This window comes from Fukomys damarensis, unplaced genomic scaffold, assembly GCF_012274545.1.
Source record: "Fukomys damarensis isolate Sample0158 unplaced genomic scaffold, DMR_v1.0_HiC HiC_scaffold_16, whole genome shotgun sequence".
In the NCBI taxonomy this organism is placed as follows: Eukaryota; Metazoa; Chordata; class Mammalia; order Rodentia; family Bathyergidae; genus Fukomys; species Fukomys damarensis.
Genome location: NW_022900928.1, coordinates 71,953,883 through 71,969,075, shown reverse-complemented (window position 1 = coordinate 71,969,075; position 15,193 = coordinate 71,953,883). Strand labels below are relative to the sequence as shown.

At 34.4% G+C, this 15,193-nt stretch overlaps 1 protein-coding gene and 1 pseudogene across 1 annotated transcript; both read right to left on the bottom strand.

Moving 5' to 3' along the window:
- Positions 1–256: 256 nt before the first annotated feature.
- LOC104854700 (olfactory receptor 149) lies at positions 257–1,189 on the bottom strand. Its single transcript, XM_010613283.1, has one exon. The coding sequence runs from the start codon at positions 1,187–1,189 to the stop codon at positions 257–259; it is 933 nt and encodes a 310-aa protein (XP_010611585.1).
- An 11,074-nt stretch (positions 1,190–12,263) lies between these two features.
- Positions 12,264–13,355, bottom strand: LOC104854719 (annotated as a pseudogene).
- Between the last annotated feature and the right edge of the window lie 1,838 nt (positions 13,356–15,193).

Below are 15,193 nucleotides of genomic sequence, written 5' to 3'. Positions count from 1 at the left end.
CATTTGAATCCAGTATATTCAGAAGCCATGCCATTTTCCTTTCCCCTCTTGCCATTGTTCTTTATAGGACATGAGACCTGACCTCAGTGACTCTGAGTATTCCTTCACTTTTTAAACTTTATCAAACTTAGCTGATTTTTTGTATCATTGTGTGTAGCATCTAATTTGTTCATTGTGCACAACAACCTGAAAATCTGTCCAGGACACTATCACACACAGTAACAGTTTGATATTATTAAAGTCTTAGTTATATCTATCACTTCTCAGGAAGGAAAGCCACTTGCTGAAGCACCTTAGTCAGGGAAGATTTTACTTCCTTGTTTCTCAAACTGTAGATCAAGGGATTCAGCATGGGGGTGACCAGGTTGTTCAGAACCTGAACAGTTGCATTAAGCCATGGGTTTGGAGTAGGCTGCAGATAGATGAGGACCACTGGCATAAAGGAGAGGAGGATGGCAGTGAGGTGGGCACTGCAGGTGGAGAAGGCACGGCGTCGCCCTTCAGAGGAACGGATCTGCAGAATGGAGCAGACAATGCAGCTGTAGGAGGTGAGGATGAGCAGGAAGCAGCTGAGGGGCATGAGACCCACACTGATGAACCCCACCATCTCCAGGGCTGTGGTGTCTGCACAGGCCAGCTTCAGCATCACTGGGATATCACAGAAGTAATAGTCCACCTCCCTCGGGCCACAGAATGGCAACTGGAATGTGAGAGTAGTGAGAAAGGTGGCCTGAATACAGCCAAAAAATGAGGTCCCTGTGGCCAAGATGGCGCATACTCTGTGGCTCATGATTATTTTGTAGCGCAGAGGGTGACAGATGGCAACAAAGCGGTCATAGGCCATCACTGTGTACAGGAAGCACTCTGTGCAGCCCAGGAAATGGTAGAAGAAGAGCTGGGACACACATCCTCCATAGGAGATGGCTCGGCTGTTCCCTGAGAGGTAGAACAGCATCTTGGGGCAACTCACAGAAGGGAAAAATATGTCACATACAGATAGCTTGCACAGAAAGAAGTACATGGGGGTGTGAAGCCGAGTGGAGGAGACGATTGCCAGAAGTATGAGCAGGTTCCCTATAAGGGTGAAGATATAGAAGGACAGAAACAAGGCAAATAGCATGGTCTCCAGACCCTCTGTGTGGGGGATACCCAGCAGGATAAATTCAATCACCATGGATTCATTCCTCATCCTCCTTAAAATATTGGACTTCCAAGCAGACCACCAGACTTCAAAGTATAAACCCTGAAATCAAACAAAGAAGCTCTCTGATGGATGTGCTGGTTTCATTATTATCGTCAACTTTCTGATACTGGGCCAGATGGACATGAAAGTAGAAGACCAGTAAAATCTCCTGACTGGAATTTGGGACTTTTTGTTTTGGTAAACTTGGACTAAGATCATTACAGTTTACATTTCTCACTAATTACAATCAACACTTAAATAATAAAAATAACATTCCTAAGAACTCTGAAAAGTAATCAGAAAGAGAAAAAATTGGAAAGGAATAAAATCTGGAACAGAAATCTGAGCAAATGTGAGTTTGTATTCTTTCCTATTTAACTCTTTGTTTTGAGCAGAATTTGAACACAATTACAGAATTGCCTTGTGGCTATCCAAGATTATGAAACTCCAATAATTTACTGATCTTCTTGAAGGAGCATTTGACAAAAAGGGGTCTCTGTCATCAAAGTGTGTGAAGGAATCCCTGTTATTTCTGTCCGCCTTTTTTCCCTTCCCCCTCTTTCTTTTTCTGGTGGCTCCATCCTCTTATCTCCATTTGTGCCCCAAGAAGTATTATCAGGTTGGGAACAATATGCCAACAGTGCAAGACTCCAAACTTGCAGAGAAACTTCAATTTTTAAACAGATACTTTAAGGAGTGTGTGTGCGTGTGTGTGTGCATGCGTGCGTGTGTGCATGTGTGTGTGTGTGTGTGTATGTATTGATGTGGGGTATATATTTCTGTAGACAAGGGGATTGTAGAAGAGCACAAATACAGAATTCACTCTAAACTGCAAACATCTTTCCTAAGAAGTACTACAAAGACTCAGAGCATTAAACAACATTTCATTTTTTTAAATTTTCTTTTTTCTTATTCATTTTTTTAGATAGTCTTGCTTTGCAGTTCAAGATAGCCTTGAACTAACTATGTATCCCAGGCTGGCCTTAAACTTGTGACAATCCTTCTGGCTCAGCCTCCCAAATCCTTAGATTAAAGGCATATACCACCATCCCCAGCAATTGAACAATTTAAAATTTCACCTAAATTGAGGTCTAATATTAACCTTGAAGGACAAAATTCTAATACTAACTAGTCAGCAATACATTTTAAGGGCAAAGACAATCCAAAATATTAGAGGTTTACACAGCTAAAGTTATGTTGGATGCATTGCTTGCAGAGGGAATACTTGTGTGATTCTAACTAGAATGATGATTGATTAAACAGTAAGCAAACAAATAATTATTTGTTTGTTCGTAAGGTTTTTTAATATAATTGAGTGTAGGTAACATAATAGAAAATTTTCCGGAATGCAACCTGAAATTATTCAGCATACAAAATGAACAAGCAAACAAGAAAGTGTAACCAATTCTCAAGAGAAAAGATGATCAACAGATGTTAAGTCTGAGATGATCCAGATGTTGCAATTATCAAAAAAATAAATTCTCCAGGAAGAATAGGTAAGTATACGAGAAATGAATGGAAAGGTAGTCATTCTCTGCAGAAACATATGAAGGATAAAAAAATCATGCAGAGAGAAATTTTAGAGCTGAAAATTATAGTTGATAAATAAAATAGTGGGAAACTTTAATACTATATTGTAAGTCCTAACTAATGCAACAAGAAAAACAAAAAGGTAAGATGATGAAAAGAAAAGAATAAAGACTTTTCTTTTCAAAAAAAGTATTTATTTTCAAAATAAATCTCAAGAACTTCAGTAAATGCTTCTGAAACTAATAAGCAATTTATCAAGTAACTGAATACAAAACTATGAGGCATTTTTTTGTACCAATGATGGTAAGCCTTTAAGAAATTAGTTTCCAGGGTGGGGAATTTAACTCAGTAGTTTCAATGCCTGCAGTGAAAGCACAAGGACCTGAGTTTGATGCCTGGTACCAAATAATAATAATAATAATAATAATAATAATAATAATAAGAAGAAGAAGAAGAAGAAGAAGAAGAAGAAGAAGAAGAAGAAGAAGCCAAAGAAATGAGTGTCCTAACTGCAAATCAAAACCCACTTATTTATTTCAAAGTGTCAACACTGCAATTAAACCTGAATACTGAGGTTTAAGTTTAGAAAAAAACAACTAATTGTTAACATCCTCTGTCTTAATAGAAAAATATCTAGTGTGCCATAGGTTCACCACTAATGCTAGAAACTAAAATTTAAACAAAGAGTGCACCTATAATAATATCAAAATACACAGATATTGTAAGTCATTAATAAAAACATTATTAAAAGCATATTTCAGTAAAGAAACAGCCTGTATTTATTAATTGGAAGACTCAATGTTTATGAAGTAGTCCCAAACTAACCCATAAAATCAATGTAATCCCAACTTGAAACTTAATCACTATTCTCTAGGTATTAGTGCACTGATTATAAAGTTTATATTGAAAATAAAGTACATAGTTGTAAAACAGTTTTGAAAATCAACAAAGTTGGAAAGCTTATATCACTAGATTTTAAGTCTAATATAATGCTACATTAATCAAGATCACAAATTTGTGAAAGATTCATACATAGCTCATTAGAACCCAATAGAAAACCCAAGTAAAGGTCAACCAATATATAGTGAATTGATTTTTAACAAACTATTCTTTTTATTTATTTATCATTTTTTTTCCTTTGTACTCAGGTCCTTGCACTTGAGCAGAAGTCACCAGAACCACTGAGCTAAATCCCTGGCCCTAACAAACTATTTAAAGATGAATAAATACAGTCTTTTCATTGTTAATCCTGGAATAATTTATGGAACAATTGAACCTTCTATAAGAAAACAAAATAAAGTCAAAATCAACAAATTAAATAGTTTTATACAAAAATATACTTATATGACCATAGATTGACATGCAAAATATGAAACTATAATACCTCTGGAAACAAATAGAAGAATATGTTTGTAACCAGTGTTTAGGCAAAGATGTCCCACACATTGAAAAGCAATCCATATTTTTAAAAAATACCGAAAAATAAACTGAAAATTAAAACATTTTGTATTGAGGCATGAAAAATAGATAAACAATGAAGAACTTTTATCAACTGAAATAGACTAAAAAAATAGAAGGCAATGAAAAATCCACAGTAGGACCCTATTGCCAAAACTAGTAATAATAGTGGTGATGATACTGGTTAATTTAAAATAAGCTCTTTAATAACCATAGTAGTATAAATTTCATCACTGTGATAAAAATATTGAATTCATATAAGATGTTACCATTAAGGGATGCTGGGTAACACATATATGGAATAACTAATTATTTCTGGCTGATTCAGAATAAAAAGTTAAACTTGAAAATTTTGGGCCAGTGATTTAGCTCAGTGGTTCTGCTGCCTGCTTTACAAGTGCAAGGTCCTGAGTTTTAACCCTGGTACAAATAGACAACAACAACAGAAAAAAAAAAAAACTTTAAACTTCTGTAAGAGTAACTTATGGGAAAAGTAAAAAATAGCCCAAACTGAGGAAATTATTAGAAACTACACACTAAACAAAGACATAGTATCCTGAGTATTTTTATAAACAATTTCTCTCCCTGAAGAAAAATGGACAAATTATGTAAGCAGAAATTTCATTTAAAAAGGAACAATTGCAAAAAAAGAAAACCCACATAAAAAGATAGTCAACATCAATGATCAACAGAAATGCAGATTAAATCATAAGAGATACCACACTTCTGCATCTATTAAGATGAGCAGGGATGAAAACTAACAAAATCCATTGTCATGAGAATACAGGGCAACTGTTCTTCTTCTTCCATCTATTTACTCAAGAGAAATGGAAAACATCATTGCAGAGAAACTTGCCTATAAGGCAGTAAACCTACAATTCTCTTCATTTCTAAGTCTTTTTCAAGAATTAACTTCAAAGAATAAAAGCTCTAGTAAAAATATGGATGCTAGTCAAAATATGTCAAAGAAAGGCGAGGAAAAAATATTTACGTACAATGTATATTGTCCACTAGAACAATAGCCGTAATTCCTACAGTGCTGTGAATGGTAACCTAAGTCATATTCTCCAGTTTTCAGAAGACTACAGCACCCCAGCTTCGGAAACTGAGATTCAGTGTTTGTGTTAGGTGTCATAGGCACCTGCTATGGGAAATTGAACAGATTTGTTCACTTTGGGTCACCTCTTTCAAATCTGCTTTTGGACTTTCTCATTACTCAGTCATTGGTAGCTAAGAGGGAATAATTAAACTTAACCAATTTACCATCCAAATACAACAATAGTGAGATGCTTTGAAAAGGAAAATGCCTACATCCCTTTCTAGTCTTTGCACTTGTAGGATGGACTTTACGCTATTTCTTTTCTTGTCTGTCTCTTACATGCTTAAGTCCTTGCATATGGTAATATTGCTCCATCACCACACTTCAATTTTGTACACATTTCAGCGGTTACAAAGATATCTAAAATAAGTATAACTATTTAAGACATTTAATAAAAATTGAACAACTACTAAATCATCTTTTTGTGCTTCTAACAAATACATCTTAAAAGCAATGCTAATAAACTAAGTAGATTTAAAATGATGATAAATTGGTAAAGTGGCTATAAAAAACTCATTTGTAAATTATTTGTATGGATAACAGTTAATATTGATGGATCATTTACAAGATACTGGGATTGTGTTGTATTGCTTTCTTTTCTTTATGCTCACTAGCTCCTTTTAAAATCTAAAATCAACCTTGTTAAGTAGGAAAGAAAAGTTAAGCAACAAGAGGTTTGGTTGTGGTTGGATCATGATCAATAAGTTGATCATGCAAGGGGAAAATAACTTAATTAAACTTAAAGACTAGGTCTGACTCTTGAGTCAATGTTTGTAAGATATCTGCTATGAGAACTCTCGTGCTGCCTTTTGTTTAGTGGAGCAGACATGATAGCTGTCTCTAAGGCAACTCAGGTTTATAGGCTTAGGTTCATTTAGTCAGCACTGAACAAATCAAAGGAAGCCATATTTTTTTTTGTTAAAAGGAAAAAAATTATTCAAAGATACCTCTGAGATGGAGGAGCTTAACTCTTTCAAATTTCCATCTCCCTTCATACAAGTAGGTAAGGGTCCTTTATGGTAGGAGCACAGAGAGATAATGTAGATCTCCATCCCTGCTTTAGCACTTCCAGCCTTTTTGATTCATTCCTCTTTCTTTTTGGAAGAAACTTGAGCTCTGACCTTCTGGGGCAGACATCTCATTCTTTCACTTTGGGGAGGCTGAGGAGAGGATGGGGTTTTGATTAAGTGTTCAGCAGGAGGAGGTTTGAAAAAAAGTGCTTATCTCTACAAGATGGAGTCTAACATTTAAAGTTCTACTTTTCTGTGCTGGTTTGATGCTATGTAAGCATATTGTATACGTTTCCATATTGAAAGACAGTAAAATACCATGAAACTAGTAAAACCTTAGAGTTCAATCTAATCTAGCATGGAAAGAAAAAAATAAATGAGAATTCTTTAGTGAAACAAATTCCCTTCTGAAGGCATAAATTTTCCATCACTATATGCATCTAGGTATGGATTAAAAGATATTCTTTCATGGACATTATGAAGGAGACTTCTGATTAGAATGTGAGATCATCTCTTATATTCAACTTTTGTATCTTATAACTTGGGGATTCCTTGACTTTTATTGCAGAATCCATTTTTTCAATATATGTGAGTAGATACAATGTTTTGACATAAGTCTGATAGATCTTATCCGCCTCTAAAATAAGAATTACTATTATAACTATATTGGTAGTAGTAACAATAATAACAGTTTAATGCCATTTTGATGCATTCTAAAAAAGAGAGAAGCCCATGCAAGAGTACAATAGTGGTGAAGCTGAGTTTCTTAAGATTTAGCAGCTCATGGAGATGCTTTTGTGTATGGGCCATAATTAAAAGACAAACTGAAAATCTGAGTTACATTGAAAAACGTATGCCCCGGCACTGTAGCAAATGCTTTAGGTTACATAGCTCTTTTAGTACCTAGTGTTAATCTAAGAGACAAGTAACATCCAATCCTATCCATTAAGAAAATTGAAGCAAGAAGAAGTTAAGTAAATTGACCAAATTTCTATATCTGTAAATGATAAGAGTTGGTTTGTACACATAGAACAGGGGGAATGCCTTTTAGAGTAGTTGCTAATCCCGACTTCCTAAAATTCACTAATAAATAATGATAACTTTAAATGATACTTCCTTTTTGTAGTTCAATTTGTGCTCCTCTGATTAATTCCCTCAAAATCACTTTAAAGCTATGGTGGTGAATGTCAATTTGCAGATAAGGACACTGAAATTTAAACTTTTCTAAAAGTAAAAGATGAAGAGCAATTCATACCCAAATCACCTGACTCCAGGTTTAGTATTCTTTTCACTACACCAGTATTACCTCCAAAGAATTGATACAGAGAGCATTTGCCCCTGGATGAGAAAGAAAATCACTCCAATATAGTCTGCAGATTGGAGAAGTCTTCCAGGTATGCTTGCAGCCATTAATGTTTTTTACCTACTATTCCCTGAGTAATTCTGACACCAAGTTACAGCTTAGGAGAGGGATGCAAATCTCTTAAGAGCATATTATATTGGACCCCAGAGATACAGGAAAATTTCATGATCTGAATATGATTCTCAAGTGTGTAAAGATTATAGCATAACATAAATACAATTTCTATCATATTTATTCTATTCCAAAATAGCAGCCTGTACCCTTGTTTAACTCCTACTTCTGAGTCTCAATATTTATTAAGCTTACAGACCTTCTTGCTCCATATAACTAGTGTGAAATGATTTTACCTATGAAGGTAGATCTCTTTAAATGAGTGGTAAAATTGTACTTTTTTAATTCTTTGCATTTATAGTAACATAAACGTATTTACATAAAATAAGTATTCACATCCTACATAGATGTGTTTGGAGAAAGAATAGCTAACGTAGGGGAGAGTTAACATTACCCTTATCCCATGAGGCAGCTGGAGCTCCCTCAGATCAGTTAGGCTCTGACAAAACCTTAGAAGATTAGATCTAGATAATTAGTTTCTTCTAACATCAGACTTTGTTAACAAATACAGAATCACTGAAATTCTGTTATTATTATTTTATTATTTTCTTTGTCTTTCCTCTGATAGTCCCTTTGTGCATGTATCATAATTTTTGTTCCTTAGTTTCTGGATATTATGTCCCATTTTCCACTTAATAAATGCAATGAATGGCTCTCAATTCCACTTTATTCAAGAATATATTTAAAAGAGGTTACATAAGTATATGAAATGGTGAAAGTGCTAATTTTGTGAAGAGAATATTTGTGTTTCTTTTTAAACTGAAGATTATATTTCACAGTTGTGTTTGAATTTAATTTTGATTCCCATGATAGGATTTGATAAAAAAATGCACTTGACTTTTCATATACCTGTAAGATGTGAAGACAACAACATGTAGACTTGTGTTACTGAGATGTCAATTGTGGGGAATGGGAGCTGAAATTTGTGAACACTTCCCAAGAGTGAGTTCAAAGTTTCCAGTATGGTTAATCCGAAGGACTAGAATATGGAGTATCTATACACAGATTCCTGTTTCCATTTGGCAAGGGCTGTCTGAAAGGAAAGAGTCATCCCTAAATTCTTGATTGGCATCAAAAATGGTAGAAAAAGTTTCAGGATAAGTATAAAAAGTAATACACTTTCTCCTTAATATTGGGGTCAAGGCAAAGATATCCTATTACACATCACAGGCGATAAAGTAAAATTTCTACATTATTCAACAATTCCCCTTCTGGATCAGTATCTAAAGGTCCTGAAATCAGTTAATTGAAGAGCTACCATCACTACCATGCTTACTGTGGCTGTTTTAAAAATAGTCAACATATGGCATCAACCTAAGTGTTCATTAGTAGATGAATGAATAAAGGAAATGTAATATATGTATATGTATGTATACACACATGCGCACACACACACATACACACACACACATATATATATATATATATGTATACACACACACACACACACACACACATATATATGCAATGGAATGCAATCCCACATTTTAAGAAAGAGAAAATTTTGCTATTTGCAGTCATATGGATGAATAGAGAGCATTATGCAAAGTGAGATGAGATAAACATAAAAAGATAAATACTGCTATTTTATTATATGTGAAATCTTAAAAAACTCAAATTTATCAAAGTAGAGAATAAGGTTATGATTATCAAGGGTTATTATAATGCAGAGTCATTTGACATTGACCAGAGACTACAAAATCTCAGTTACACAAGATAAATAAATTCAAGTGATTATACAACAGGAAGAGTATAGTTGATAGCAACGTATTGCATATATGAAAACTTCTGAGAGTAGATTTTAAATGTTTTCATCAAGAACCAAGACCTGTCATGTAAAGGTACAAGATCCTAATGATGAATGTAACTGTACTGTATATCTAAAATGTACCAATTAACTCAATGAGAAAAAAATAAATGTTTTCATCACAAAAAATGATAAGTATCTGAAGGCAATTGAAATATTAATTAGCATGGTTTGGCCTTTATTATCAAAACAATATAATATATATCATAAATACATACAATTTTTGTTAATTACAATAAACAAAATCTAAGGAATAAATTGGATTGTAGTTAATGATCCTATACCAATTCATCCTATACCTATTCATTTGTTGTAACAAATATAGCATAAGATAGAAGTAATAGGTCAAATAATATAGGTAAATGGGAACTCTTGGATCATCAAATTTAAAAAATAAATCTAAAACTTTTCTAAAAGTAATTTAAATTAAAAATATGAAAAATAATAGCGCGTATTTAAAGTGGAATGCTGCTAATGCAAGGTGGGTTTGAACTAAATAATACCTGTGAGACAGCAATGTGAGACAGGATATGGAGTGGAATTTGGAAGATGGCTGGTACACTTGTCAATCAATATTACTTGAAAACAAACTCTGTGCCTACTTCAGCTTAAATCAACTCAACTCAACTCAAGATTAAAATACAAACATTCAAACAATCATATCATTCCTGTAGTAACGGCTAAGAAAAAAAGCAGTGTGTGAAAGATGGTGTAGGAAGTTACTCAGTTGTAATTTTAAAGACAAGTTTTCTGAGGAAATGACAAGTAAATTCTTGTAGCTTTTAAAATGTGTTTCTATAGGTGAGATTCTGGCATGTTTTAGACTGGTTATCCAGAGATATGCTTATAATAACAAGCCAGAAATCAATTAACTGTAAGTGAAATAAAAATATTCAGCTACAACTTCTGGTGGCTCAGAACAATAATCAGTTGATGGAAAACCTTTCCTAGGATCAGCCATTTGGAGCTGTTCTCCTATCTTCTGTTATCCTCATTTTCCCATCTTCCCTCCCTTGAAGGCTTGAATGAAATACAAACTGGATAAGCAAAGTGCTGCTCAATAAAGTCTAGAAAAATCAGTCTGCATAAACTGAAAATCAAGCAGAAAAATGTAACCACCACACTACCATCATCAGGACCACCAAAAAAGAAGAAGAAAGAAGATGAGCAAACAAACAAAAAATGAATAAGAGCATCCACTAAAAGTAGTAATCATGGCTTTTAGGCTGATATTTTACCCTTTCTTTACTGAAGCCTAATATGAAAGAAATTTGCTCTTTGCTTGCATGAGTGGGAGTTATTTTCTACTCTGGGTGTGTTAGGCTAGACTGCTCTATCTGGATCCCAGTCATAACTCTGCCACATGTTTTGTCACATTGACTCATTAGATTTTAAATATGTTGAACAAATTTTATCTCTCATGCACATGCTTGGTTTCAAGAATAGATTTGACTTGCTTCAGGGAATCCATGGGTTTTGTTGATATATAAAGACTTCATAAATTTCCTATTCAAAAGTTATCACACGTGGGCTTTGCTTTACTATAGGAATAATGCCATGCAAATATTTCAAATATGTGTGTAAAAAAGTTAAAAGTAAATTATAATTCTGATTCTTAAAGAATTCTCCAAACACAGACATAATTTATTTGACCTAAAAACAAAAAAAGTTGTGTGTAGTATTTGAATGCATTAATGAGTGACAACTACATCGTTCATATACTGGTTTCATATCATTACTTTACAGGGCAAATAAATGTAAAAAAAACTGTGTAAATGGGGAGGAGAAGAGGGGGTGAAGTGAGGGAAGGGACAAGGGGAAAAATGAGAACCAAGATCTGTCATGTAAAGGTACAAGATCCCAATAATGAATGTAACTGTACTGTATACCTAAAATGTACCAATAAACTCAAATAAAAAATTATTAAGGGCCTACTATGCAATGGTCCTCCTCAGGAACTCAAGCTGTGACACTGAGCCACATATGTGTGACTAATGTGAGATTATAGTCCATGCAGACCTGAGCAATAACCAGGCAGTTATTACAAAAATAGAATAATAAAGGGCCGGGATATTAGCTCAGTGGTTCTGCCGCCTGCCTTGAAAGAGCAAGGACCCGAGTTCAATCCCCTGTACTCCCCTGTACCACAAAAGAAAGAGAGCAAGACAGAGAGAGAGGGAGAGAGAGAGAGAGAGAGAGAGAGAGAGAGAGAGAGAGAGAGAGAGAATCCTGAAAAAGAAAGTTTAAAATGTAAAAAAAAGAATAAAAGGAAAACTGGGACATATTAGATACCATAATCTGTACACAGGTCAGTAACAGATTTTAAAGCGTGCTTAGTTTGTGTTAGGTCAGAGATAGGGGAAATAACCTTAAATAAGGTATGGGATGGGTTGTGTTGAGGAAAATACTTGAAACAGACAAAGCTAATGATTATAGGCACAATATTAATGTGATCCATGTTATTTTTTCAGTGGATAGAGAAAGTATGAGTGCTAAGCACTTCTGGAAGATGGTATTTTCACTGTACTAAGGAATAGACAAGAAATATATGTACAAAAATGGAGAAAGTGATGGAGATGGCATTAGTGGGTATCTGCATCCAGATCATCTTCTGTTATTTCTCTTAGTTGCATCTCAGTTACACTTAAGAGATAACCTAGAGAGAAACAGCATGAAAGGGGCCATGATAATAAGAAATAATGCTAATAGAATCCCACAAATGAAGAAAAATTTAACAGACTAAAACGACACATAAACAATTCATACAATAGAATAGTCAAAGATTTGGATTTCATGATGTATACGAGAAATATCTTCCATAATACTTTTGTTCACAGAATGCTCTTCTCTCTTCAGAGCAACATTAACATCTGTGTCTTTCAGGCTTTATATCAGGGGATCAGCATGGGGGCAACAATAGTATAAAACACAGAGGACACTTTCCCCTGGTCTGTGGAGCTGACTGATGATGGATTCAGATACATAAATGCAGGAGAACCAAAGAGGACAGTGGCAGCTGAGATGTGGGAGCTACAAGTGTTGAAGGCTTTGGACCTGCCCTCAGTGGAGCAAATGTGGAGGATGCTGGCTATGATTGAGATGTGAGAACTGAGAATGGTCAGACTAGGGATGAGGATATTAATTCCACTAAAGACCAGTATCAATAATTCATTGATGTAAGTACCAAAACAAGAGAGCTTTAGGATGGAGATAAGATCACAGAAGAAATGATCGACTACATTCAAGTTTCACAAATGAACCCTAATGATGCAGCCTGTGTGAGCCAATGCAAACACCACACCTATTATATACACCCCTAAAATCAGGGAAAAGCACATCTGATGAGACATGATGACATTGTAAAGCAAGGGGCTACAGATGACAACATAGTGGTCATACGCCATTGCAGCCAGCATGTGACACTCTGCAATAGCAAACAGAGGAGAAGCCGAGTTCAGTCTTGCACTCAGGGTAGGAGATGATGTTCCTCTTCATCACAAAGTTCATCAACATTTTGGGGATAATGACAGTGAAATGGCAAAGGTCAATGAAGGACAGACTGCTCAGGAGATAGTACAGGGGGGTGTGCAAGTGAAAATTTAGCCTGCTCAGGGTGATCATGCCCGGGTTCCCCAACACTGTGAGCACATAGATTCCCAGGAAGAGGAAGAGAGGGGCAGCTGGAGCTCTGGCTGCTCTAAGATCCCAGCCAGGATAAATTCAGGGACTGTAGTGCAATCCTTTCCTGCTGTCAAGTCCTCTGCGCAGTTTCTGAACGGTAGAGAAAAAGACATGGTTTTTGGAGTGATGTGATTGCTATACCCCTTTAGGAATAAGGTAACCTATTGGTTTTTGTATGATCATTTCAGTCTGGATCAATTTATTTAAGAAGAATTGGTCTCAATTTAGTATTTATTAAGTTTTATTTTCATATATAGTAATAATTTTATATAAAACACTATTTATATTTATAATTATTTAAAACCTTCTTATGTCTTTATTATGGTTTGAACACTTCAATGATTTCAAGACAATATATCTGACTCAAGATTTACAAACAAATACTTAGAGAAGTCCATACATTAATGAAAGTGACTGAGAACTGATGAAAGCAAGACCTGTAAGTAATAACCTTGAACAGCTAGAAACTAATTTCTGGTAAAGGTGAAATTTTTCATTTTTTCATATAATATCAGGAAATAAGAATTTCTGCATGAAATATTCAAATATTATTATTAAAATGAAGCAACACCTACAATAATCATTGTTCAAACATTACAGGCTGCAGTAGCCCACACTTAGCTATTTGTGGTTCAAGTACCAAGTATCCTTGATTTCCTTTGAAGGAATCAGAATAAACACTCATTTAATATTTAGTTCTTCAAGTCAAAATTGCTGTGTTTACATGGCGACCATATCATTTATTAATTGACACCCCAGGACAAGTAAAATAACTTGTTTACACCATAATTTTTAAATCTGTAAGAAAACAATATTATCTATCTTATAATATAATTGATGAGAGATTTATCAATCAGAAAGTAAGAATAATTGTTATGGTGTTAACAGATATGATATCAATTGAAAATTAAGTGGTAATCACTGATTTCAAATTACAAAAAGAAAAGTCTTAGTATTCCAATTTTTTCTTTCTTTTGCTTTGTGAATTAAAAGGGACATAAGGTGGAGGCACACATTTAGGAAGTTATTATATTATAACTATATATTTAATGAAATGATTGGAATCATAAATTTGGCCCCCCTATTCTATTAAAAATTGAATAGATGAATTAACTATGGCATACAACAAGCAAACTTCAGTGCAGATTAAACTGGAATGATGAGCAATATGGTATATTTACTTATATTGCTTACTTTATCCTCCACATGATAAACTTACAATATCATTCCGTTTAAAATATTCCATAATTTGTGCTTTATTTTTCACTGTGTTGTGATTGTATAAAAGTGAATTATTAACTTTATAGATATTGGTTTTTTTCCTATTTCTATTTTAAAAGTTTGTCTTAATCTCATCATGATCAATGAACATTTTTTTTTTCTGTCCCAGAGCTCAAACTCAGAGATCAAACTCTGGACCTTGCACTTGTGAGGCAGGTGGAATTCTGGCACTATACTCCCCGGAGTGAAATCCCGAATGTTTCTGAACCACAAGTTCTTCACCTGTAAACAGGAATTTTATATACAAGAATTATACACACACACACACACACATACATATATACGTATATATGTATATATATACATATATATATAATGCTTATGACTTCAAGCATTGTTCAACAAATAAACAATTTAATGTATGTAAAATATGCAAGTAATGTGCAATCAGGAGGAGAGATTCAAAGAAGGGGAGGAAGAAGAGGGTGGGGATGATGAGTGGGAGAATCGCTATCATCTTCTAGATGAAAGAATAGAATAGTTTGGACCCTGATAACACATACATGCTCTCAAATAGCTCCATCAGGGAACTTGTTCATGGTGAAAAGTGTGGAACAACTAGATTCCAGTGCTTTTTAAAGGAATATCTATCTATCTATCTATCTATCTATCTATCTATCTATCTATCTATCATCTATCTATCTATGTCTATCTATCTACCTAGATATTG

Coding starts and splice junctions, on each gene's coding strand:
- LOC104854700 (XM_010613283.1), bottom strand. CDS start 1,189: ATGAGGAATGAATCCATGGTGATTGAATTTATCCTGCTGGGTATCCCC.